Below are 27,911 nucleotides of genomic sequence, written 5' to 3' on the forward strand. Positions count from 1 at the left end.
CTGTCATGTTGTTGTGAGGAAAAATCGAGGCAGGTTTTTGGGTTATATTATATCACTGGCCATGCCCACATCTTCGATGTCCCTACTATACAGTATGATAACAGTACCATCATACTGTATGATAATATGGGTTGATCATTGGACAGCGTCCTCAAGATAGTTCAGTTGTATATCGGTAACTAAGCATAGTCAGTAATATTAAGACTATCTTCAGTAGTTGAACATGGCATCATGCAGTTCCTCAAATCAAGACATACGGTAGAGTGTCGTGCGGCCCAAGAAGCTGGCGTGCCACACCTTGAGTATATTAACAGGAAGAAAAAAAGCACGATTTTCACACTTTTATAGCTCCATGATCCCTTGTCTGATTAAAACCAAATTTGTTACAGAATTGCCGGCTAGGTAGGGGAGTCTATATTCCAAATTTGAAGAAAATTGCTCTAGCCATTTCCGAGATACGAGCAGCCAAAGTTTGGGGTTTATTCTTCGGTTTTTTTTCTTCTTCTTTTCGCACGCATTTCAAAATCCACCATAAAACACAAATGCATACTCCAATTGGGCTGAAATTTGGCAAACTTCAAGGGCTCATTATAGCAGATCTTAATACCATGCTTGGTAGGAATCTGATGAACATTCACGGAGTTATGACCAATTATTCGCGTAAAATTAGGTCGAAGGTCTGTCACGCCCACAGGCTATAACCCTTGAAGGAATGAACTGAAAATTGCTATGTAGATGGAGTAACTATCATAGGAGTGCCTTTTTGTGGTTTGAAAGGAATCCAGATAAAGGCCATCGAGATATGACACAAAACCCAACCTGTGTCACAATTACACGATTGGTTTTTATGAATAAAAAACTATTAGTTTTCACGCCTACTAGGCAAACCGCTTAGAGCAATGAGCTGAAATCAGTGTGTAGCTGGAATAATTTTCATAGAACTTCCTTGCAGTAGCACAGAAGAATCGGATTACAAACCAATGAGTTACGATTTGAAAGCCAACTACGTGTAGCAAATGCAAGATCGAGATACTCTAATAGAACAGTCACTCTAATACACAGTTCAGCTACGTTTATAACTTACTCCATTACAGAATTATATTACATTGCAAGTTATTCTGTAGGGAGTTCAGCTACAACCAGTTAATCTTATAGACAATTCGGTTACAAGCAAGTCACCCTGTAGAGAGTTCAGCTACAAATGTATCATTGTAGAGAATCAGAACATTTCAGCTACACTGTAAATTCGGAAATATCCATATTTCCAAATTTACAGTGTATAAACAAGTCACCCTGTAGAGAGTTCAACTACAACATTACAAGTCACTCTGTAGAGAATTCAGCTACAAACAAGTTACTGTGTAGAGAGTTCAGCTACAAAGAAACTACCCAGTAGAGCTATATGAACAAGTTAGCTACCCTATAGAGATCAGTTACAGACCAGTTACTTTATGTTTAGCTAAAAGTAAGTCACTCTGTAGTGAGTTTAACTACAAACAAGTCACTCTGTAGTACATGCAAGTCACCATGTAGAGAGTTTAGCAACCAGTCAAAAAACTACTCTGTAAAGTGTTCAGCTATACAAACAAGTTATAACTCCATAGCATCCTGTAAATAGTTCAGCTATACAAACAAATTATAACTCCATAGAGAGATCAGCTAGAAACAAGAGAGAGCTAAGCTACAAACTTAACAGATCACACTGTAGAGAGTTCAGCTAGAAACAAGTCACCCTGTAGAGAGATCAGCTAGAAACGATTCATCCAGTAGAGATATCAGCTAGAAGACATCACCTCGTAGATACAAACAAATCATCCTGTAGAGAGTTCAGCTAGAAGCACTCACTTTGTAGAGATTTCAGCTACAAAGAAACCACCATGTAGAGAGTTCAGCTGCAAACAAATCACCCTGTAGAGAGTTGGGCTGCAAACAAACCACCCTGTAGAGAGTTCAACTCATCCTGTACAGAGATCAGCTAGAAACAAGTCACCCTGTAGAGAGATCAACTAGAAGAAGTAACCTAGTAGAGTGTTCAGCTACAAAGAAATCACCAAGTAGAGAGTTCAGCTGCAAACAAATCACCCTGTAGAGAGTTCAGCTAGAAACAAATCATCCTGTAGAGAGTTCAGCTAGAAACAAATCACCCTAAAAAGAGTTCAGCTACAAACAATGAGAGTTTCAGCTACAGTTCAGTTATGTAAGAAGTCACTTTATTAACTACAGTATGTGATAATCATAAATATACAAATGTTTAATCAGACAAAAGTTATACATACCATTTACGTACTTACTTTGCTCCACAATTCCTGCAGTAAAGATAAAAAAAGTGAAAAGGAAGCACCAAAGTCAGTTTATGGCCGGCTTTGTGGCTTGCAATACACAAAGAAGTGATATCTAAACCAAAACAGTCAAGCTGTAAAAGAAGAGCGCAGCCCCTAAATAGGCCAGGGTGAAAAAAGATGTGAGATCCAAGGTGGCGGCCAAGAAATGGCTGTGATGGTAGGTTAATGGCAAAAATTTTAATTACAACAATTCAGGTGAATTTGGTGCCGAATCCTAGTGAAGGAGGCAATGCAAATTTACCTGAATTGTCGTAATTAAATTTTTTACCATTAACCTACCATCATAGCCATTTCTTGGCTGCCACCTTGGATCTCACATCTTTTTTCATCCTGGCCTTTTTAGGGGCCACACTCTTTTTTATAGCTTGGCTGTTTTGGTTTAGATATAAATAGCTACACTTAATTATATCAGGATATCGGATCGGTATCATATTGGTTTCAAAATGATTAATCTCATATTGGATTGGTATCGAATTGGTTTAGTTTTCTTATATCAGTACACCTCTAATCATAAGTTATCCTGTAGGGAGCTCAGCTACATAACAATTCACACTGTATAGAATTTAGTTGCATTATAAGTAGAGCTGAGCGACATACTGGTATTGTTAGTAATCTGTGACATTTAAGTCATACTGGTTTTGATACCGGGTGATTTATTTTTTAACTCATTATTTTTTTATTTGTTAATTGGTACAAGGAAAGACAAAGTCTTATAAAACCAATCTCAAATACATCTAAATAAAATCAAACCGGCGGTCATACAAAAATACAACTAATTTAGTCTTAAAGATCAGTACATCAGGTAAAGATACAATTTCGTGGGGTAAGGTGTACCAATCATTGACGATTCTCTGTGAAAAACTATGACCACTAATAGCAGTTTTGAAGCAATTTTTGTAAAGTTTGAGTCCATTTGATCGGGTGGGGTTGGTATTAAAAGTTTTAAAAATGGCCTTTGTCCATAGATACTAAATTGTTCAGGATTTTGTAAGTCATAATCAGATCCATTCTGGTTCAATGGTAAAGTAAGCTGGGTAGATTAAGTTCTTGGAGTCTTTCAGAGTATGTCAAATTATAGAAGGAGGGTATAAGTTTTGTGGCTCTTCTTTGAACTGCTTCTAATTTACGGATGTTTTTCATAAGATGAGGGTTCCAGACAGTTGACGCATAGTCCAAAATAGGGCGAACAAGAGTAACCTATAATAGTCTTATTGTGTTGGCATCCCTGGAGGCAAAGGTATGTTTAATAATTCCCAATACCCTGTTAGCTTTCATTACAATTTGATTAACATGAGATGTAAACTTTAAATCTTTATCAAATACTACACGCAGATCTTTTTCCTCCACAACCATGGAGATCATATATATTATGCTTCATTTTTAGAGGAGAAATAATACTCTGTGTTTGATGAAGAATGTCCAATTGTGCTGTAGTAACATTTAGGAAGGTTAAGAAAGGATAGCCATGTGTTACACCATTGCAAAGTGGCATCAATGTCTTCTTGCAGAATGGAAGAACCTTCAGATGAGCAGATGGGGCGATAAAGTTTTGTATCGTCAGCAAAGATACCCGAATAGCTCTGCATACAGTCAGGTAGGTCGTTGATATATATAATAAATACGATGGAACAGAGCACACTACCCTGTGGGACACCACTAGTGACAGTAGACTACTTGGAGAGTGCTCCACGAACAACTACTCATTGCTTCCTGTTTGATAAAAGAGCTTTAATCCAATGAAGTACCAAGCCATTAACACCATATGCTTCTAACTTAGTCAACAAACGACTGTGGGGAACCTTATCAAAAGCTTTTTGGAAATCTAGGTACACAATATCAACACTAGTTCCATCATCGGTATACCTAGTCCAGTGTTCCATAACAGTTAATAGCTGCGTCTCACAAGATCTCCTGCTACCAAATCCATGTTGCTCATTGCAAAAAAAGTCTTTGCTTGGAAGTAAGACATTATTCTATTTTTAATAATTAATTTGAACATTCTGCAGAATATTGAAGTAAGGCTGATTGGGCAATAATTGCTAGAAAGATTTGTATCAGCTTTCTTATGAATGGCAGTGACTGTTGCTAGTTTCCAACATGAAGGCAAAGAGGACTCCTGTAACGATTTATTAAATAGGAGATAGAGTGGTAAAATAAGTCCATCGTTGATTCCTTTCAACACACGTGAGTGACAATTGTCTGGGCACAAGATCTCACTACTGAGAAATTTGTTTGTAGCTGAACTCTCCACAGGGTTGTTTCTGGCTGAATTCTCTACAGGGTGATTTGTTTCTGGCTGAACTCTCTACAGGGTGACTTGTTTCCAGCTGAACTCTTTATAGGATGATATCTAGCTTATCTCTCTACACAGTGACTTGTTTCTAACTGAACTCTCTACAGAGTGATTTGAAATGTAGTTGAACTCTCTACAGGGTGACTTGATCAAGCTGATCTCTCTACAAGGTGACCTGATCTCTCTACAGGGTGATTTGTTTTAGCTGATCTCCCTTCACAGTGACTTGTTTTTGGCTGAACTCTCAACAGGGTGATCTGAAATGTAACTGATCTTTCTACAGGGATACTTGTTTTTAACTGATCTCTCTACAGGGTGACTTGTTTCTAGCTGAACTCTTTATGGGGTGATATCTAGCTGATCTCTCTACACAGTGACTTGTTTCTGACTGAACTCTCTACAGGGTGACTTGAAATGTAGTTGAACTCTCTGCAGGGTGACTTGATCAAGCTGATCTCTCTACAGGGTGGCCTGATCTCTCTACAGGGCGATTTGTTTCGAGCTGATCTCCCTACACAGTGAATTGTTTCTGGCTGAACTCTCTACAGGGTGATTTAAAATGTAACTGATCTTTCTACAGGGTTACTTGTTTCTAGCTGATCTCTCTACAGGGTGACATGACATGTAGTTGAACTCTTTGCAGGGTAGTAGCTAATCTCTCTACAGGGCGACTTGTTTCTAGCTGATCTCTCTACAGGATGATTTGTTTCTAGCTGAACTCTTTACAGGGTTAGTCAAAATGTAGTTGAACTCTCTGCAGGGTGATGTGTTTCTAGCTGATTTCTCTACAGGGTGACTTGAAATGTAGTTGAACTCTCTGCAGGGTGACTTTTTTCTAACTGATCTTTCTACAGGATGATTTGTTTCTAGCTGATCTTTTTACAGGGTGACTTTACAGGGTGGCTTGAAATGTGGTTTAACACTTTGCAGAATGACATGTTGCTGATCTCCCTGCAGCATGACTTTTGTAGTTGGGCTCTATACAGAGTGGCTTACAGCAATGTTAAATTCTCTACAAGACTTAGTTGAACAGTTTAATAAAGTAATTATTTACTTTTTAAATAACTGCTTTACTAGGGTGACTACTCTATTAGGGTGATTGCTTTATCAGAGTATCTTGATCTCACAATTGCTACACTGAGTTGGATTTCATGCTATAACTCTGTGGCTTTTTGTCTGATTCTTCTAAACCATTGAAGGGCAGTTTTAAATTGATTAATCCATCTATACACCAACTTTTAAATCATTCCCCTGGGCGGTTATTCTGGTAGGCGTGGCAAGTAATCATTTTTTATTACCTAATCTTGATCGAGTAATTGTTACACACTGTTGGTTTTTTTGCTGTATCTTTGTGGTTTTTAGCTCGCTTTCTTTCAAACCACAAAAGGTTTGAGGTTCAACAGTTAACTTATTCACCCACCGATTTTCAGCTTCTTCCCATAAGCACTTTACCCTGTAGGTGTGACAACATGTTGGTGTTATTTTTCGTGAATATTCACAAATAATATAACGCCTTGACTGTTTATTTTATTCCACCCAAACTTGGTACCAAGATATGCCTTTATATCCCCCTTCTGTGTGCCAATTTTCATGGCAATCGGATATGTTATTCGTGTTTATGGCAGTTTTGTAAGTGTGCAAAAAAGCTGTGTGTCTTGATACAGTACAGTAGTACTGCATAATTATTGGAATCACAGAGGTTTGGGTCTTTCTGGCCAAAAAATCACCCAAACATCACCCAAAAATCAGCTTCACAATACCATCCTGGTGCCTTGGCAGTACTGGTGAGGCATAGCCAAGCCCAAAAGTGCCTTCAGTATGACCCTAAAAGCTTCCAATAGATTGTTACAAATTTAAAAAAAAAATTCAATGGAATTTTCTACTGCATGCCTGCCTTCAGGCAAGTGTATCTTGATAACAGCTAAGGCTACATACGGGCTTGATTTTTTCACTGTTCAACATTGCTTCATCCTGAGATGTGATTTTTGGCCGACCACAGTATGTACATTGCACCCATCATGGACTTACCTTCATCCTCCGTTGTGTCCTATTTCTTTCTGTTGACTTCCCAAGGTGTCGATTCATGGTAGCGCGATGCATGACTTCCCATTTGTAAACAGAAATCGTCCATATTTTCTGTGTTGATTGTAGAGGTGTTTCTGATACTGTTCTTTGTTTGTATGGCACTGTGTAAGAGGCTGAGCATAGCTGAAAGCGAAGCATAATGACTACTTCACCTTTCAAGCTAGTAATTGATAACTGGGGCATCTGTTCAGATGAAAACATTAACTCAGGCACCATCTTTTCTTTGATGCAGTATGCACAGGTTCACCAGTCATAACAATGTTACAAAAAAGCAAGTATAAAGAAAAATTAGAATGTTCACTAGTATATTTGCAGGTGTAGGCAACTCCCCTTTTCCTCTACTTTTTTCTATGATCCCTAATCAAATTTAAAATTCTTAATTTTTCCTTATACTTATATAGGTGCTGGAAAGAAGAGTTTCTTGGTCAATGCTTGTATAAATTCTCTAAAGCTAAAAGCTAAAATAAGTAGATACTTATGTAATTTCTCTACAATAATGGTACATAATTTAACTACACAATAATATTTTATAATATATTTTTCAGGGTTTATAAACTGTGGATTTTTTCTGGTACATTTCCCTGGACTCTTAAAATTAACATCTATATCTTTGTTCTACTGTGTAACATTCAGTTGTTCCAGTAAGTCAATTATCTGGCTGCTACCATGACACACAAGCTGTGTCTTGCATTAACACAATCTGGATCACATGATACAAATAATACATAGTTGTAACACTGGAGACAGACTTGATCCACCCATACATAATACTACTACTACAATGTATTTGATTCACAGAAACAAGTAAAATTCTCGATGCAAAATAGGTTTACTGTAAAAAAGGACTTTAACCCAGCAAAAAGTGCTTGAAAAGTATGAAGTCAACAGTGATGTCCAATGAAATGGAGTTAATGGCTAGAAATATTTGGATATCATTAAGATTATCATATGTATTAGAAATATTTCTTGGTCAGACCTCTTGAAATCACATAATTAACCAGTGAAAGCTGGGCATGCAAACATATTTAAATTTTTTCAGACATTACTACACTATAGCCTCAAAAAGAATGCAGACAGGCACTGTGATATGACCTGTTATGTGATGTGGTGTAGATAGTATCCACATACTGTACCCAGTTTTAGTGTATCAATCTGGTCACAAGCGACATGGTTGGACCGTTTACAGATTAGAAAAGCATACCTGTATCATTGGTGCTACCAGGTTTGGTCAGTCCAGATATCATCTTGATGGCATCATCCAATTCACCCCACGTTGGTGAAGACCCAGTTTGTAGCCACTTACGAAACATTTCAATGCAAGCACTTACAACATTATTGGGATGATCTTTAGATACAATAGCAATGTGATAATCTTCTAGTCCAAGTGCAGCTCCAAGATCCTTCCAGCGAGCAGCAAACTGTTCCACAAAATTATTTCTATACAAATCACTTAGAGTTGGGAAATCATCTCCTATAAACAATTACACAGTTTATGTGCACAATAACTGTATTATAATGGCTTACTGTGTTTTCCTTCTGGTATCACACTAGTAAGTGGTGTATGCAAGTTTAGTTGTTCTATAAAGCACAATTATACAAACAGCACATGCAGCATAAACTGGATACCAGGTTCGGCCAGTCCTGATATCATCTTGATGGCATCATCTAATTCACCCCACGTTGGTGAAGACCCAGTTTGTAGCCAGTTACGAAGCATTGCAATACAAGCACTTACAACATCATTGGGATGATCTTTAGCTATAACAGCAATGTAATAATCTTCTAGTCCAAGTGCAGCTCCAAGATCCTTCCAGCGAGCACCATACTGCCCCCAAAAATTATTACTAAACAGATCATGTAGTGTTGGGTAATCATCTCCTATAAGCAATTACACAGAATCATACAATAAGGAAGTATGCTGTATAGTAGGGACCATGAAAATTTGGGCTTTTTGAGCCAAAAATATCCCCCAAAACCTGCCGTCATGACAACTTGGCAGTATTGGTTAGGTGTAATCAAGGCCAAAAATGTTTTCAGAGTGACCCTAAACCCTTACAAGAAGTTTTATGAATATTTTTGAAGTCTTACTTAACTGCATGTGAATTTTCTGTCCATATTTTTGCATACTACGTACATACTCGAAATGCGTATTGCATGAATGTCTCAGCAAAGCCCTATGTAGTTCACATAAGCATGTGTTTTGAGAAAAATGAAATTTTTTTAAAAAATGGTGAAATTACCTGTGTTACAAAGAAAATTTTATGCAAGGTTTAATCAAGCCATTACTCAGGAAAGGAAGTCTTAAACCTATACTCCAACCTACGTATTTGCCTACTTATGGGGAGTTTGAAATCTTTGTTTCATTTCTGTAGTCTCAATGGTTTGCGCATCACTTGCATTTGTTTACAATGCGGTAGACGTAAAACAAAATTGTCACCTTTTGTCTGCCTTCATACGCCAATGTGCAAGTGACTGCAGGACTAAACCTATATCTTGGTTAATCTACCAAACCATGGTGAACATTGCAAGCCTAATCCCAACTTTGTAGACTAATCCAAATGGACATTATGGCTGTGAATGTAAGTGCCTGTAGTTTTTTTTTAGTATAGTCACTGTGCGTGAATCGATTTCCTTGTTCTTCCTACTGTCTAGCGTTGTAATTCCAAAACCCTACTCATTACAATCGACTGACACTTTGGTTAACCATTCCTTGGACAATGCAGATAATGCTAAGAAATTGAAATTTTTTTGAAGTTGCACAAGCTAGACGGGTTTTCGCTGAGATGGTCTCATATAACCACATGAATTATAGTGCAGTTTGCAATATGTAGTAGTCCAGACACAATTATAATAGTTGGCTACAGACATTTGTCAGGCTAATTGACCTATTTGGCCAAGCATTTGGCAGTCCATTAAGCTGTTTGATTGGTCATCATTGTCCTGTCATTAGTCTTAATTGGCTTATGTAGGCAGATTTTCTTAACTCTATTAGCCAAAATCATAATACCAACTCTTAAGTTTATTCATTGGGCTACTTGGGAAAGCTGTACAACCACTATAATATAGGTTTTTTGGTGATTAAATTCGTCACTTTGGCAATTGAATCCATCACTTCTGGCATTAGAATCCGTACCAAGATTTGCAGCTGGACAAAACGCGAAAGCAAGATGTAGCAACTGCTACGAGACCTTTTTCAGGTACAACCATAGCAAACAACTCTTACTAATAAGGTGATAATTCTTCCACTACAGCTTCTTCAGCAACATTCGCAACTATACTTTGCCATTTGCGATGGGGGTATATATATTTAGCAGATCAACGGATCATGTGGGCTCCCGATATCAAGACCGTAAGTATACCACACAAATTGTTATTTTTTGCTGTTATTTATATATTATGAGAACATCTTAATTTTATATTAGTTCTATATTAAGACTTACAAACACACTTTCAGGTCACACGCTAAATCTTGTCCAAACGCCTTCGCCATGGAGGGAGGGTATGTCCACACCATGTGTATTTTAACTTTGTATTTGACTGAAAGTATTGCCAAACAGGTACTCCAAGCTTTTGTACACACCATAGAGCGCATCGAATAGAGCTGCATTTTGTGTAATGATAAATATCACGCGTGTGTGTTATTGCACTCAAACACATGGCTGAATCAGAATCAAGATCAGAATGTCCTGGCAATGTTATTGATTTGACACTAACTGAGTAAGTTGAATGCATATAGCTGGCTGCTTGTACAGCTTTGTTGTGAGAAATAGTTAGCTCTACTAATTTTTATTGTACAGTCGATTGTATGTGTGTTTGAGCATTTTGTGTGGCAAAAGTCATTCCCTGGTAAATGGGAAGCTTTATGGAACACTTTGTATTCTTTGTTTCAAAATTTTTAATCTAGTGCTGTTTTCTTGACTGCATAGCCCTTATACCCTGAACAATGTTCTAACACACATGCAATCAACTGTACCAAACCCAGTCAATTGACCCGCTGAATTTTCTTATATTTTGCTAGTGATGAGGATGACCATGAATCTGAAAGGAAGACTGTATTAGCCACTGATATAAGGTAAGCTAGTTAACACAAATACTCCCTTAGACCAGTTGTTTACTTTGTATAGTAGTGATGAGGATATTGATGAACTGTGTGGGTTGAGCAAGAAACAAGTGAAAACGTAAGTTAAATATGGACCTTATTTGCCTTGATGTCGTAATTAAAAAAAAATGGCAGTGATAGTGTGGACGCTTTGTACAGGTTTGAGGTTGTATTGGGAGAGACGGCGTTTTGCTATGATAGTATTTATATACAATCAACAGCAAGGGCAATGTGAGGCATACCTACTGATACAAGACAAATGTGTGTAGTTCTGTATCCATATTAAAACATTGGTCACGTTTCGTCTAGTGGGATTGTTTCATACCACAACATCTTGCTTACTAGCCTCTTACATTATCCATTGGTCCCATGTCGTGAAAGCTGTAAAAAGGTTTATTTTGGTTACTATGAATGAAAACTTGAGTGCCCACACCAACATGGCCTTTTTAATTATGACATCAATGTGGACAAGAATCATTCTTTCACATTTGTCATTAAGTCCTTTGGCACTTTTAGTGAATGGGAATCGAGTTGTGATAATGAATACAGCAGTGATGAGCCAACTGTCGAACAATGTGGGCTGAGCAAGAAACGGGTGACAGCGTAAGTTGAATATTCTTTCATATTAATTTTGTCATTACTTATATACTTTTTGCAACTTCAGTGAACAGAAATTGAGGAGTGATAATAAATACAGCAGTGATGAGCCAACTGGCGAACAGTGTGGGCTGAGCAAGAAACAGGTGACAGCGTAAGTTAAATATATTTAAAATTATAAATTTAAAAATGAAGTAGGGATCTAAGCGATAAAAAGTAGTGAAACAAGAGATGAACAATGGTAGTTATTACAGCATAGCTTGGTGAGAAATTCCTACTTTGGCACTGAACACAAAATAATTGCTATATCATGCCAAAGTAGGAATTTCCCACCGCATTGTTCATATCTTGTTTCACTACATTTTATTGCTTAGATCCCTACTTCATGTTTAAATTTTTAATATACTAGTTTGTTTAGTTTTTTATTAAGGCATACAGCTAATTATAAACATGTGACTGTTCTATTAGGGTGACTGCTATATTAGAGTATTTCAAGTCAGCCTGCAAAGATGTGCACGCTTGCCCAAAAGGGGGCATTGCCATTGTGGTTCGATCAATTATTACAGTATCTCGAGTCAGCCTTACAACTTGAAGGTGTGTGCGGTCATTGAAATACAGCTAGCGTAAAAGGGGTGTGTCATCGTGGTTTCAATCGATAGATTGATAATTGTATAATAAAGAATGGGCGTAATCTTGTGACCTATTGTGAAAGCTATCTAGTGCCAATGAGCCCTATCCGAAATTACGTCACAGACATAAAAATGGCTGCTGTAGTGTGGGGACATTCGTAAAATTTTATTGGCGACTATGGGAAGAAAATTTTTGAACAGCAATATCTCAGCCAAGAAGGAAGATATCGAATTCTAACTAGCAGGTATGGCTATAAGACATTACAATAAGTACGTAAAAATAATTTTTGGTTGATTTTTAAAACAATGCTAGTTTCCTATTCTTTCAGCTAATCTATAACCATACCTGCTGGTTAGAGCTCAATATCTTCCTTCTTGGCTGAGATATTACTGTTCCAAATTTTTCTTTCCATAGCTGCCCATACAAATTTTAAGAACGTTCCCACACTACAGCAGCCATTTTTATGTCTGTGACATAATTTCGGATAGAGTCCATACTTCCGAACAGTAGCGCGTAGTCTATGTGCCTTAAATAATCTGGTGGCGTCTATTATGCTGCTTAGAGAAAGTGTTGATACGGAAAGTTAACACCTCGATATGGTTTCGTTGGATGAAGAAGAAAAGCAGCCTGATTGAAGATAAAAGAGTTTACCAGACAAAAGACAATGACATGGTTTTGCTGTAAGCTTGAGAGGGACAAGAGATATATTGTATCACTTCACTGTTCTGGTTTGAACAACACATACACTTGTGAAGGAACTTCTCACCAGCTTGGATTACTGGTTCATTCAATAAGCGGCTAAGTAATGTGATTGACCATATTACAAGTGATGCACACAAGGCTGCTATGTCGAAACTGAAGGATGAACAGGTAAAGAAAAGTGACTCATCTGTAGTATTCACTGGTCAGTCCCTTTTAAATCTTGATGACAATACTAGGCAGAGAATGGAGAAAAGGTTTGACATTTGCTATAATTATATGGAAAACATCTAAATTGCCAAATACCCTACAATTATAGAACTTGAGAGCAGGCATGGCGTGCTGGGTCCATTTGTATGAAAATGACTGACTTATTATTATTAATAATATTCCTAATAACTTGAAAAGTTTCAATCTTACAGTACTCATTTTCAATAATATCCTCTCAGACCCCCTAGAAAAGGCATGCAAAAAACCTATGCACCTCTCCTATCATGTCTGACAATCATGATAATATGTCAGACCAATTTTTTGTATGGACTGCATGACACTATGTCAGACCACTTCAAAATGGTTATATAATTGTCTCTACAGTATGCTACATGTGCAAACAGACAGGAATGTCACAGTGCATGAAAATGAAACAGAATAGCCACATTGCTTTCCGATAAATCATAGTCAGGACATATGCTTAGTTGCAATTTCCATAGTGACTAAATTGACTTTTCATACTTTCCTCATTGTAATGCTGTGTATAACTAACAGAACAAAGCTGATAGCAAAAAGAACAGCTTTTCACATTTCAGTAATTAATTGTTGGGATTCACTTTCAATCACTCAGTTATTTTTCTGATGAGTCTGGTGCCATTCTTTCCTTTGATGTGGTTACGTTGGTTCACTATGTAATGTTCACAAAACAGTAAACAAACAAGTGTATGGAAAACTTAAGAATTTTACAAATGATTAGGAAATTAAAAAGCAATGAAACAATGGAGGTCAACACATAGTCACATACTAGTGGAAATTTAATCTCTAACATATCACAGGCTGTACAATGACATGCTTCTGACATGCCCCTAGTGGGAATTAGATGTCCACTAGTATAGCTGCAGGTGTATGTGACCTACCTTGTTTCATTTTTTTATTTCTATGATCCCTACACAAATGTAAAATTCTTTACTGTGTCACAGTTATATAGCTTACTGTTTTTCCCTTCTGGTATCACACTAGTGTTATGAATTGGTGAAGCCATGTTTTGCTGCAGTTCATTAATTGTTATCTGTTAAGAGCAAGAAAAAAAATAGCAATTGTTACCAAGCATACATCGTAAATACAAACGCTGACTTTTATATACTGATCACAAATACATGTATAAATTCTCAGAGGGGGTTTAGCTGATGCGCCCAGGAAAAAAAGAATTTACAAAATAGAGGTGTACCAATTATTGAATTGGTAGAAACATCGACCAACATTGTTAACTATTTAGCAGTTATCTGTTGAAGTTGGTGATCGGACCAATATTATACGGATATCAACATGTGCGAAAGTACATGTTTCCAACCACATTTTTGTACGTGAAGTGACGTTTATTGTATTATGGCTTCATTGCCACCTTTCTATTCAGAGTCAGAGTTTTGACACTCCATATAAGGCTTTTTTATAGTAAAGGGAATCAGTGTCCTTAATACCATTGTTAAATGGTGGAACTTCTTCCACTTCAAGTATAACCAGTGATGCAGATACGTCAGACATTTTTGCTCCACATGTCAATCGACTGAGACCAGTGTGGAGATCACTAGTGTGGCATTTCTATTCTGTGTCAGAGGATACAAAGTTTGCTGTGTGTAATATGTGCGGAGAGTTTGTGTCTCGAGGCAGTGGAAGTACAAAGTCGTACAATACCTTGAGAATTTAGTTTCACACTTGACGTCACAGCATCCTGACAAGCACACCCAGTTTTCTAAACTGAAAGCCAGAAAAGAGAGTAAAAGGGAAATGACTAGAAAAGAGAGGAGTAAAGCCCCAAGCATTGGTTGTTTGTGTCAACTAACACTTTCATGGTGAAAGAGGCATGAATAAAGTTAAGAAGTGTATACATAAACAGCTTTGGTGCAAAAGAAGTTGTGAGTAAAGCTGATAGCATTGGACTGTCAGCCACTCACAATAGTGGAGGATATAGATTTCAAAAGGAACTTGAGCCATGGTATGTCACTCCTAATAGAAAGTAACGTATAACGGGAATGATTCGTGGAAGAAAACATTTGTGAATGATCTACTATTACCTCATTCGTGAGAAAACGTTCGTGATTTATTGCATAAAGTTGGGCGTGTGCCCACAACGAATATTTTTTCTATGGATAGGAAATGCTTGATTATATGGCTGACTCTGACATGTTGCGTACTATGCATACTAGGAGCCATGCATGATTGCTGTTTTACTGGATTTCGGAGAAATAGGCATTCACAATAATACCGGAGTGCAGACGATAGGCACACCTATAGTCTTGGGGCAGCACTAAAACTGAAGCTAATACACGCCATTCCGGCACAGTGAATCTCTGGGCTACAATTGTATTTACCACATTTGGTAGCACTAATTTTTCCATTGTCACAGAAGTTTACATCTCTGTTTGAATCACATGCCTTGGTCCTGCACCGTCACGCATATATAGCAGTTTAGTGAGTGGCAAGGTGAGTAGCTACTCACTTATGTACTTGTTACATGAATGCTACATCCACTGATCCATGAAAAAAAATTTTTTTTAATTGTAAGAAAAATTTTGCAAGAAAACATTGGCGAATGCACCTAAAATTGCAAAATTCTCAAATGTTTTCTTCCACGAATCATTCCCGTTATATGGTACTTTTCAGAGAATGTAATACCCACAATACATGAGGGGATGAAAGTATAACTTATGAAAAGGTCACTCACCTGGTGTAATGGCTTACAGTTGATGTTTGGAGCACAACTTCAGCTGGAGAATCGTTGCTCAGTTTAACCACACTCTGGATATAATATTATTTTGTGTGGGCATCAGCTGTGCTGCATGTGACAACCTTGGAAGGACTCGCATACTGGCACACTTATAGCTGAAAAGCTTGAGGGATATGCTGTCACTTTGGAAAATTAGTAAGGAAAGCGTCATCTTGTCTGCTTCTGACATGGAGCATGTAATGAAAGATGCTTATGTAGTTAGCTTTGGGTGCTTGGCATATAGTTTTCAATTAGTTGTCCACAATGGAGTAATGCATCAGTGAGGAGTCAGTGACCTGTTTATACAATGCATGCTTCATGGACTTGCAGTACCTGTGTCCTTCTTTGTCTCCCATTAATCTTTGCTGACAGCACAAGGTGTTAATTCACAGTAGCACTATGTGATGGCTTTCCTATGTTTGAATGGGAAGTGTCCAGGTTTTCTGTTGTGATTAGATTTAATTGCAGAGGTCCTTGTTTGTAATACTATGTAAACAGGCTGAACATAGCTGAAAATGGAGCATAATGGTATATAGTTGGGCACACATTCAGACAATAAGCCTGGTGCTATTCTATCTTCCAATGTGATTTATGTGGGTTCACCAGTCATAACAATGTTACAAAAAGTAAACAAACAAGTAAAAGGAAAATTGGGAATTTTTTAAGTTCCATTAGGGATCAAAGAAGTAAGAAGTAGCGAAACAAGGTACATCAGAAGATGGAGTGATATAGTGGATATTTAATCCATAATTCAGTCATTGGTCATTGGGTATAGGGATTAAATGCCCACTGGTATGTCTTTAAGTGTAGGCAACCTCCCTTGTTCCACTACTTTTTTTTGATCCCTAATTGAACTTAAAAATTCCCTTGTACTTTTTTATTGATCTTATTGACTGGTTTAATATGTGTATTTATACACGTCAGTATAATAGTGCAGGATGCAACCTGCTTTTTGGTCATTGTACAACAGACAAGCCCTAGAAAAAATTCTTGGAATTCACACTAGCAGGCAGTGCAGACAGGTATTTTTTAACAAGCCTGGCAAGCACTTGGTATTGATGTTGATGATTTTTCCCACCACTGATATAGACTTCTCTTAAAATCAATTATAGGGATAACTAGGTACTGATCCCAAGGCCAGAGATGTTCCAGTTGGTCAGGCCTGAGTCGGACCAATAATCTGGAGTTGGAACCAGCTCGAACTATATTACTTCATGCAATCTCTGGACGATCATATCTACACGTACATTTCACAGATGTCATTGAAAATGCATGGCACGAGTATTTATAGTTTCTCAGCCTAACTAAAGTACAAAACTACACGTACAGTACTTCCAATTACCTTACAGCACAGCATAGCATTTGCATCATTTTGTACAGAAATGATTGTGGGTTCTATGTATCACGTGTGCTGACAGTTGACATTTATCACATGTACGGCAGGTGCCTTTGATTCTAAACCAGCACACTTATATCACAATTCATCTTCATATTAATAATCATTAGCATTTCTTGGCTTGGCTTCTTTTACTGGGGGAAGGGCTGGCAGTGACAAACTAGGCATCTCATTACACGGCAAGAAGCTGTACACTCATACATTACATGGCGGTCATCTGGATGAGATTTTGAGTAGAAATCACTCCTCTTCAACTACCCACTCATCCTGTCAAGATACTGAGCAAACTCTCTCACTCCACATTACGCCATTTCGAATAGTGATTGATCTCGTGACTGTCCACCAGTACATTTAATATGTGATGATCCCTTCACTTCATTGCATACAAACCAGAATAGTAGTACTGTGCATTTTAGTAGCTATCCTTTTATTGGTGCTGTGTGAATTCACTGTATACAGTTAGTTGCCTAGTCATAAATACTAAAAATAAATTAATTATAGGCTGTTCTATAAGGTGGCTATGCTGCATGGGTTCCCTGTGAAATTTGGGGGGGAAAGTTGCAAGTTGCTACTAGATAGTCGAAGTGTGTCATGTTTCAAGGCCAATCCACCCTTTCTCCGTCACTGTTTCTTAATATTACTAAGATACTATAAGCGCTTCTGAAAACGGATCTGCAGCTAGTTGCACAATGAGCATACTAGTCTATTATAATTCCTCAGTTCAGAAACGTTGTGCAAACAAGTATTCAAGGTAAAATAAAGCAATCACTGCACATTACACCATCAGCTCAATAACCAAGACGTCGACCAAGACTTTGCATCATGTGGTGCACCATAGGTGCACGAAGGTGAAGGCTTGCTTAAACCTCAGATAATACCAGTTGCATGAGCTGAGGACCAATGCTAAGCAGTCCAGACCCTTCAGCTAGTAGGATAGTAGGTGCTTAGGTGGATAGGTGCTTAGGTGGATAGGTGCTAGTGGATAGTAGGTGTTTATAATTTCTAGGAATAATTGTACGAGGCACTGCGATCACTGTGACAGAGAAAGAATGGTTTGGCTATGCAAGACTAGCCACTGTGACTCACAAAGGTATCTAGTACTGTATAAATACTGTGAAGTATACGAAAAGCTGGATCCCCGGGTCCTTGGTCTCTGGGTCCACTGTTATTATTTACCCAAGTGTGCATGCCTACATGATAAATCAGAAGCTATACTATTGTTGACCACAGCATGCTATACACTGCCTATTAGTTGAGTATGTCAAAGTTTATAATACAAAGTATGTTCAATAGTACTGTAAGGAAGCAATACACTGGTGTTCGCTAACTCTGATAATGTTAGTGACAGCTACTGTACATGATAACTACCTTGATATGCATGTTTAGTACTGTGCAGTATCAAGCACCACCAGTATAATAGATTAACAAAATGGCATACCGTAGATTCCCTAAAAATTTGGCAGAAATAAATTAATTCTGTTTTTGTCTGGCCAAACGATTAGGAAAAAATTGTACCAACCCGGTGCTATTGTCGAATTTTTTAGGGATCTAACTACAGGTATGGAATGTATAAAACTGTGAAGCATATAAAATGCCATGAAAGTTGGGTCTCCGCGGATCCCCTGGTCCTTGGGTTCCTGTGTCCACTGTTTATACCTACCCTGCATACTTGTGCATAGTAAGTCAAGTACACAGTGGTACACAACAACATTGTTGCTATGGTATGAACTTAACATACTGTGGTTAAATATAGGTAGTGATATAAGGTTTCCAAATGAACGTGATAACATAAATAGATTGGATACATACGTATTAACACATGTTAACATATTGGTTACCCTTGCAGAGACTAAGTTAGAAGATCATTGGCAAAGTGAACCTAATTTGCTCGTGAATTGATGTTATCATGTATTTAAAAATGAACATCAAGAAAGACATATTGTAGCAAGGATACTATAACCCAAAATATACTCACAATTTGCTCTTGTTCACTCAACAGTTACTAGCTATTACAAAAGCAAATGTGGCAAACCTACTGTGTATATCAAACTGCAGCATTCTTCATGCTTTACAAGGTGCTGTAGTTAAAAATCAAGTATCTTCTCCTTTGTGTGAGCTCACTATTTTAAGCCAGGAAATAACGTTTTTGAGACAAGTTAAAATGAATGATATTATTGAAGGATGATTAAAAAAAGGCAGTATTTTCCTTGCTGAAAGTTATACTATCCACAGCTAATACACTGTAACTGGTCAAATACGGTACCGATGCAGTACCAGTCATGCTTTAATACCACAGCACAGTTCTTCTAATTAAGTTGAATACATACCCTCAAGTCTGCGATAATCTTTGTGATATGTAGCTAAAGGTAGATATACTAGCCGGTCTACATTACATGGAGAGAACTGGTCATCTTTTACAGGATTATAAGCTGTTAGATACGTACTTTCCTCCCTTACTAATGTAATTGGCATGGTAGACCATGTATTACCGTAATAGATTTGAGATGGTATCCCCGATGCCATCAGCTGAATTTGGCCAGAAACCTTGATGTGACAGAATAATGTATCATACAGTACGGTAGTACTAATGATGCACTTTCTCACTAAAAAAACCAGAAACCTTGGTGACCCTTCATAAACCCTTCATAGCACCTTGGTAATCCTTCATAAACCCTTCATAGCACCTTGGTATTGAAAAGTTAATACTTTAAAGGAATTTTCTATTGACTGGCTAACTAACTGCCAAGTGACTTCAGACAAGCGTAATGGCTAAGTTTACAGGCTTGACCTTTTCACTGTTAGATGTCACTTCAGTCAGACAGGTGCCTTTTGGCATATCACAGTATATACATGTCATGGACTTATCTTTGACCTCCTCTGTGTCCCATTTCTTCTCACTGACATTGTAAGGTGTCAATTTGTGGTAGGTAATGTTTAATGGCTTCCTTATATTTGTAACAGAAATCGTTTGTACTTTCATAGTGATTCGATTGATTGCAGAGTCACTTTTTGATTTTTATTTTATTTATTAAGGCTTTACAGCACAAGTACTGAAGGTCTGTAGGACATCTGGTCCTGGTATTGTAATGTTCTTCATTTGTAACACTGTGTAACAGGCTTAACATAGCCGAAACAAAGCATAATGGCTACATCACCTTTTTAGTAATTGATGATAGTTGGGATGCATGTTCAGATGAAAACATTAAGTATTGTGCCGTTCTTTCATTGATGTGGTATACACTGGTTTACAGGTCATAGTTATGTTACAAAATTGTCAACATACAAGCAGAAAGAACTTTAGATTCAATTACGGATCATACACATACAAAGTATTGAAACAAGGGAGGTGACTGTATGAGCGATGTAAAAGCACACTATATAATAGATATTGTGTGTACGAAGTTGTATTCTCCTCTACTTCAGCATCCAAACTTGAGGTGGATAATAACCCTCTCAGCCTTCTTCCTACTCTCCTATATGCTGGTGCCATGACCAGGAATTTGTATTTGCTGGGACACTCTGTCTGAAGTGCTGCATGTAACTAACAATTGAAGGGAAGTGGTTGTAGATTATTAGCTCTTTCCAATTTGTAGTACTGCTGGAGGGCAGTCATTCGTCTTAATAACAGTAATTTGTATGGTTTGGTGGTGACCACAGGCCAAGCCAGTAAGTCAACAAGTGTCTGTTGACCATTGACCTATTATCATCAGTCAATAAGGCTCAGGTATATAGTGGATAAGTGACTGCATTTATGCATGCACTAAAGAATGATTCGAGGATTTATCCAAAGTTACAAACAGGGCTAGGACCCAACAGGTTCAGATAAAGTAGGTCCCATTATTATGGCACCACAGAAAGCAAGTAAATCCATTACTAGTCTAATACTAGACCTGTTTATTTGTGATAAAAGTAGCTATAGATGGATTTAACATGCCTATAGCTACACCTGAAAAAAAACAACTATACTGGCAAAGCCAACAACTTGATTGAAAGTAGGGCTGAGTGATATTGCCATTTTAGCATCACAATTGATACTATAATCTGTACGTGTTCACCTGAGCCCCCACCAAATATAGTAATATCAAAAAAGTGAACATGTGTTCATTCCCAATGGTTTTGGACAGAAACAAGCATGTTTTCATGTTGTAAACATGTTTGTGTGTCTGAATCATCCATACTAAATGTATGGGATATTTTTAAAGCCTCTTAACTCAATTGTTCTTGCCGGCATCAAAGCACTTTAAAGGGCTTCACAGAGCTACTAAATGTTTGGGCAGCTGGCCCATGTAACAAGAGTTATTAACAAGAAACGAAGGCAACACCTACAGACTATATTTATTTATTCACAATACTGAATAGTTACTAACAAATAAGTCAAGCTACATTGTGTATTGCTCAGTATTCCTGCAGGAAGTCTTTAAAGGTAGGTAGTACCAAACCAGTCACTATCACCCTTGTTTACAGTAACCGTTATTGTAACACATGCTTTGAAGTTATGTTAAGGTGTTCACACCTCTCTGCAGGGGTAATTTTTGGTTAACCAGGTGGGTGGGCTTAATCAGTTACAAGGATTCTGCTACAATGACTGTAGCTAAATGTACAGGCTTTATATCACAAGATAGCTGATAATGAAATATCGCGATATCCCCTAAAATGATAATATTGCTCAGCCTTAATTGAAAGTCATCAAAACAACAACACTGAGTTATACTCTGCAGTGACCAACACATGCAGGTTTAAAATATACCATTCATGTGATAGCCACTGCACGCAATGTATGTTTATGCACTGTACAATCAATTCTTAGTTCTATATGCTGGTGTTACTATTTGGTGGACTGGACTACTGACTTTTGGTTTTTGCACATTCTAAGGAATCTTGCTAATAGTCACCCTAAGGGCACCTGCTAAATGCTGAAGACAAGCAGTGGACTACTGTAGTTCATTGTGCCATTATACAGCACTTATTCCTTACCCTGGTGTGTAGTGATGCTGCAGATAGTGCAGGGAATGTTACAGCAATAGTTGACCAGCAATCAACTTGCCAGTAGACAATCAATATACTTTGAAATATCTTTAGAGTAAGCTAGTCTTGCTGCCAGACTTCTGTTTCAGTGCAGGGACAAATCAATTAAAGATTATAAGCACCTGTACAGAAAAAGTGGTAAGTCCCTGGACTGAACTATAGAGGTCTAACTAGCTTGCTCCTCAAGCTTGCTCTAAGGATATCAAAGGATATTGTCTACTGGCAAGTTAATCACTGGTTAACTATTGCTGTCACATTCCCTGCACAGCCTGCAGTATTACTACACACCAGGGTAAGGAATAAGTGCTGTATATAGTTGCAAAATGAACAGTAGCAAAATTATAAGCGACAGTTTTGTGTATTCCACTGTTCATCTTCAGCGTTTAGAAGTGGGGCTGCAGGTGCCCTAAGGAAGGGGCGGAGAACAGTACTCAAAAGTGGGGGGCAAGTCATGTGGGTTGGCTGTAAGTTACAAAGTGTTTTAAAATCATTAACTGTACCTTAGTGTGTTTTGCACTCTAGCATGTGAAGCATGTCAATATTAAGGGGGTCTGGGGGCATGCCCCCACAGGAAAATTGTGAGATTTGGATGCTTTGAGATTGAATCTGAGAGCATTTTCAGTGGAACATGTGTACTTGAATAGGATACTGCTATGCAATGACTATCATTGAGACACTGTACAATTAGATACATCAGAAAATGAAGGCATTTCAGATAGACTCGTGCTGTTGATTATATACATATAGATATAAGTGTTGTAGTGAAGACATACTGAATCAATTGCATATAGCAGGGCAAACTTATAATGATTCCGCTGAATGTTCTATTAGAGTAGTTAGGTGACTGCTCTATTAGAGTATATCGATCTCGTGCACTCCCAGTACTGATTCATGCAGTGTTCCATGCTTGCATAACCTTTAGCACAAATACCAGTAAATAAAGGCAAAGTAAGTTGGCTAATGACTAAAGTAGTTACTTTACTTTGGTAACTGGGCATTGGAAAGTGAAGGGGCACTGCCCCTCCACTTGTAAAAGTTGGGGGCAGTTGCCCCCTCTGCCCCCCTATCTCTCTGCCCCTGCCCTAAGGGTGTTTACTAGCAAAACTCTGTAAATCCAAGCATAGAATGTGCAGAAACTAATCAGTCCAGTAGTAGAGCTGAGCGATAGTTGTGATCTATCGATTATCATGAGTAACAATCATGACTGTCGTATGCTATCATACTATTGTGATAAATTATGCATATATGCGCTTCGTCAAAAAAAGTAATAAGCATGATATTGTTAAAGTTATGGTAACTGTGAAACTAGTCCAGTAGAGCATGCACAACAAAGATTACAACTGTAATAGCTACATAACAATTTTACCAATGTTATAGGCAAGAAGAACCCAAGCTAAATTAAGTACTTTTTACAAAATAATTAACGGATATTTGATTGTGCCTACAGATGATCTTACCCCTAACCTTTCAAGTTTAAGGAGTGGCTACTATCACCAACCATAGATATTATATACTACACACCCATGCACCAACCAATGACTCTAGTTGATGCATACAAATCTTTTATCATCTATCAAATTATGGAACTACTGAACTCCCTGCTGATGTAATCAATTTCTCTACCCCTCAAGTAAAGAGTTGTGTAGTAATAACTTAAGTAACTTTTATGATCACACCTGTATGTTATAATCTTTTGATTGCTGCACAGTAATAAATATAATTCATTTCTAATTAGAGAACACCTCGGAGAACAACCATGTATACAAGTACAACTCAAAAACATGCAAATTCAACACTATAGTAGACTCACTGCAAAGTATGTGAGGTATATAACGTATAAAGTGCGATGGCAAAACCAATGCTACTGTGTTTTTCCAAGACCTTGCGGCATATTGAATTTATTTGGTTAATAATCAATACATTAATATTGAAAGCGACATGCCCCCAAAATTACGTAAAATCACGTAATGTAAAAACACAGTGATTTTCGTGCGTTTTCGAAGCGCCCACAACATTACCATAGATAGTATATATACTATCTATGACATTACGTAGTGATACCAACAAAAAACGGTGCACATACCTCTAAGGAATACTCCACCTTATTTTCAAGACTGTAGCGCTGCAGGAGTTAAGGAAAGCCGCTTCGAGAAAGTGCCGCGTGAGTAACTTAGTTTAGAATAGCTTTGTTCTAGTTTCTGTAGGCCTATATAAACAGACACCATGTTTCCTAAGCCAACGTTTAGTGGGTTTCTCGTACGTTTTTGAACTTACCATGTCGGTAAATATGCGGAATTCCGCTAAAATCAGTAAATTTAGTAGGTTCGCAATCCCAATGGCTAATTTTAATCATGAACCACGATAGTGCCACAAAACAAGAAGGGATCGCTGGGGTGGTAATGTAAATCACAAATCCCTATTTTTACTCGCTATAAATGCTCCATTTGAGTATAAAAGGTCAAAATAGGGATTTGTGGTTTACACGAGGGTTTACATTACCACCCCAGCGATCCCTTCTTGTTTTGTGGCTTTTTTCAGCGATCCCTATTTCTTATTTTAAATTTTTAATATGTCTAGTAGTATACGAAGCGCCATGCGCTAACAATGCGCACGCATGTGAGTTACGAAATTTATAAGTTAAAGTGATTGAGAGTTAAATAATAGGGGCGGATCTAGGATTTATAAAAGGGGGGGGGGGGGGCTAACTCAAGGTACTAATCTTTTGGGTAGAGGTATGCAAAGCATGCTGGAACTAGGGGGGTCTAGGGGCATGCCCCCCCAGGAAAATTTTGAAAAATAGATGCTAATTTGGAGACATTTCCACATAAAATTCATAATATTTTCTGCCTGTAGATATTTTATATACTGCCTTTAGATTATAGGTATGGCTCTCTGAAGCATTTTGCTAATGGAAAAGTTTGGGTAGGTACAGACAACCAAGTACATGATGCACCCCTCTCACAATTGCACAACACTGAATAGGTGCATGTTAGAATAATAATGTTGAAAATGGAAAAATTTGAACAATAGCTACAAGACTGAATCTGAGAGCATTTTCAATGGAAATTGTGTACCTGAATTAAGTATTGCCATACATATTGACTACACAAGTAGCCCCTTAACCAGACCAATGCACTTCATTGTATCAAGAGTTCATAATATTATAGGGGGGAGAGTATCCTACTTCAGTATAGCCTGTATAAACGCATACTGTGAAGTTATGATGCAAGACCTTGAAGAATTTCAGTAAAACACTGGTTTCTCTAGGATACCACTTTAACACTTCGAGTGTTGATAATACCTCCACTCGGTTGCTTATTGAAGCCACTGTACCGCTACCTTTGTCGCTATTTGCTGAGCAAAAGCCTGGCCAACTAACACATTTGAAGGTGATTATAGTGTTGCATCATAACTTCACAGTACCCGTTTATACAGGCTATACTGAAGTAGGATACTCTCCCCCCCATAATATTATGAACTCCTGATTGTATGTATAGGTGCAGGCAGATTTGGAAAAAATCCATAACAGAACCAACTATATGCTTCCAGTGAATGTTTTATTAGAGTAGTTAAGTGACTGCTCTATTAAAGTATCTCGATCTTGTACACCTCCAATGCTGATCCGGGTCCTTGCGGCATAAACTTTAGCATAAATCCACTGATAATACCTTGGAAAGATGTTTATAAGGCGGTTTTATGAATATTTGTATTATTAGTGATCATATAATTATGCTAAGACAAAATTTCCTTATAATACTCAGCATATTGATCAAGTAAAGCCTAAAAGTGAAGGGGGGGGGGGGGGGGGGGGGCTTCAGCCCCCAAAGCCCCCCCCCCTGGATCCGCCCCTGAATAATGTACTGTTAATACTTATGTTAGTCTTCTACTGTTCATTAATCAGTACTAAACTGACGTGCAAAACCGAATCAGCACTGCCCTATTCATCAGATTCGCGTGCATTGTTAGCACATGGCGCTTTATACACAGCAAGATCTTGGAAAAATATAAACCGTACGCAAGGAAATTTTGACGTCAAAAAAATTGACGAATTTGACGAATCGGTTTAATTCGTCAAATTTAAATTCGTCAAATGTTTATAAGCGCCCTTAAAAGTACAGGTTTTGCCTACAATTTCTTGATTTTCGTCAACATTTTATTCGTCAAATCTGCTGAAGTCTGAATTCGTCAAATTTTTCTTACATCAAAATTTCCTTGTGTACGGTAGTACAGTACCGTAATTTTCCGGTAGTCTCGCGTGGCCAAACCGCTTTTCTTCTCTTTGTCATTGGGTAGGGAGAAAAAAATTTTTTCTCCCTACCCAATGACAAAGAGAAAAAAGCGGTCTGGCTACACGAGACTAATTTTCCGGTTCATTGTCAAAAATAAACTCCACTCATGCTCATCAGTAGTCTCGTGCCCAGCCGGGCTCACGCTAATGCGCATTACCGAAAGCCCGGCTGGGCACGAGAATAGCTTATCAGCAACGTTGCATGTGATGTAAATATGTTCTAAACATCGTAGCACACGCTTATAATCAAAAGCTGAATGGTTCACTATCTTTAATCAACTGATTGTATTGGTTTACTGGTACTGTTATTTGCTAAATATTCACAAAAAGAACAAAATTGTCCCTTGTGGAAGAGATTAATGTATGGTTTACCTGAAAAGCAACTTTCTTTCTTATTGCGTGCTGGTTGACACCTTATCAACACCTATGAATCTGGCTCGCTGGAATATAATCGCTAGTCCAGTTTGTACCCTTTATCACTGTACTCAACCAACAACTAACCATATTTTAACTGGTTGTTCCATTGCACTTGATCAAGGCAGATACACTTGGCGCCATGATCATGACTCTGTTCTGCAGGTTCTTGTTCGCAACTTTAAGAAGGATTTACCACCATGTTATAAGATTTATGCAGATCTTCCTGGCTACCAGACAAGTGTTAGTCCCCCAAGTACTATTTCACCTCATATTACATCTACTTTAAGCAGACCTGATCTCGTGGTGGTTTCCACAGATTCCATCGCATTATTAGAACTCTCTGTAGTTACTAATATATACTAACATCACCTTTCAGCTGCAAGGAACCATAAAGAAGATTGCTATGGTTCATTACTGACTGACCTTCAACAGGCTGGATTTTCAGTTAATCTTGTGACAATTGAGGTGAGGTTGGCTGTTTGGGCCATTTCATGCCACTCTACCAAAGAATACTATTCGTTGTATTCTTCAGCAAGCAGCTTGTGTTGCAATCTCCTGTTCATACAGGATCTTTAACTCCTGTGCTTCCACTACTTGGGATGTAGTTGATCTGTTTAGCTACCTGCTGAGAAGCCATGCATAGCTAATTGTTTAGTTTTGTATGTAGAGAGAGAGATAAACGTCATAATAATTGACAATTACATGAACAAATAATTACAAGGGGTCAGGAGTCCAGTCTCAGGGTTACCAAGTTATTGCTAAAAAGTATGGAGCCCTGGCAAGATCAAAAAAAAAAAAAAACTACATACAAAACTAAACAACTATACATGGCTTCTCAACTGTATTTTTTCGGTCTTGCCAGGGCTCCATACTTTTTAGTAATAACTTGGTAACCCTGAGACTGGACTCCTGACCGCTTGTACTTATTTGTTTATATAATTGTCAATTATTACATGTATGACGTTTATCTCTCTTTGAATTTTTACTGCACATGCGCAGATCTTATTTCCGTTTGTGACAACGAACTGGAAAACCACGGTAACAAATCGCAGCTTTGATGGTCCAT

The 27,911-nt window shown here is 37.9% G+C and overlaps 1 protein-coding gene across 3 annotated transcripts in view; it reads right to left on the reverse strand.

Moving 5' to 3' along the window:
- LOC136256681 (uncharacterized) overlaps nucleotides 1-24,398 on the reverse strand; it is a 44,305-nt gene extending 19,907 nt beyond the window's left edge. Inside the window, exons 1-6 of one of the 3 annotated variants that reach the window (XM_066049661.1) lie at nucleotides 24,224-24,398; nucleotides 13,949-14,024; nucleotides 8,347-8,598; nucleotides 8,245-8,298; nucleotides 7,922-8,191; nucleotides 2,292-2,306 (exon numbers count right to left, since the gene is read on the reverse strand). In XM_066049661.1, the coding sequence (XP_065905733.1) occupies nucleotides 2,292-2,306; nucleotides 7,922-8,191; nucleotides 8,245-8,298; nucleotides 8,347-8,598; nucleotides 13,949-13,997 (640 nt within the window). In that variant the 5' untranslated portion in view covers nucleotides 13,998-14,024; nucleotides 24,224-24,398. Of the gene's footprint in view, nucleotides 1-2,291; nucleotides 2,307-7,921; nucleotides 8,192-8,244; nucleotides 8,299-8,346; nucleotides 8,599-13,948; nucleotides 14,025-23,950; nucleotides 24,062-24,223 lie in introns of those variants that run through there. The other 2 variants (XM_066049660.1, XM_066049662.1) reach the window with 2 other exon arrangements.
- Between the last annotated feature and the right edge of the window lie 3,513 nt (nucleotides 24,399-27,911).

Source organism: Dysidea avara, chromosome 5 (genome assembly GCF_963678975.1).
Source record: "Dysidea avara chromosome 5, odDysAvar1.4, whole genome shotgun sequence".
Classification (NCBI taxonomy): domain Eukaryota; kingdom Metazoa; phylum Porifera; class Demospongiae; order Dictyoceratida; family Dysideidae; genus Dysidea; species Dysidea avara.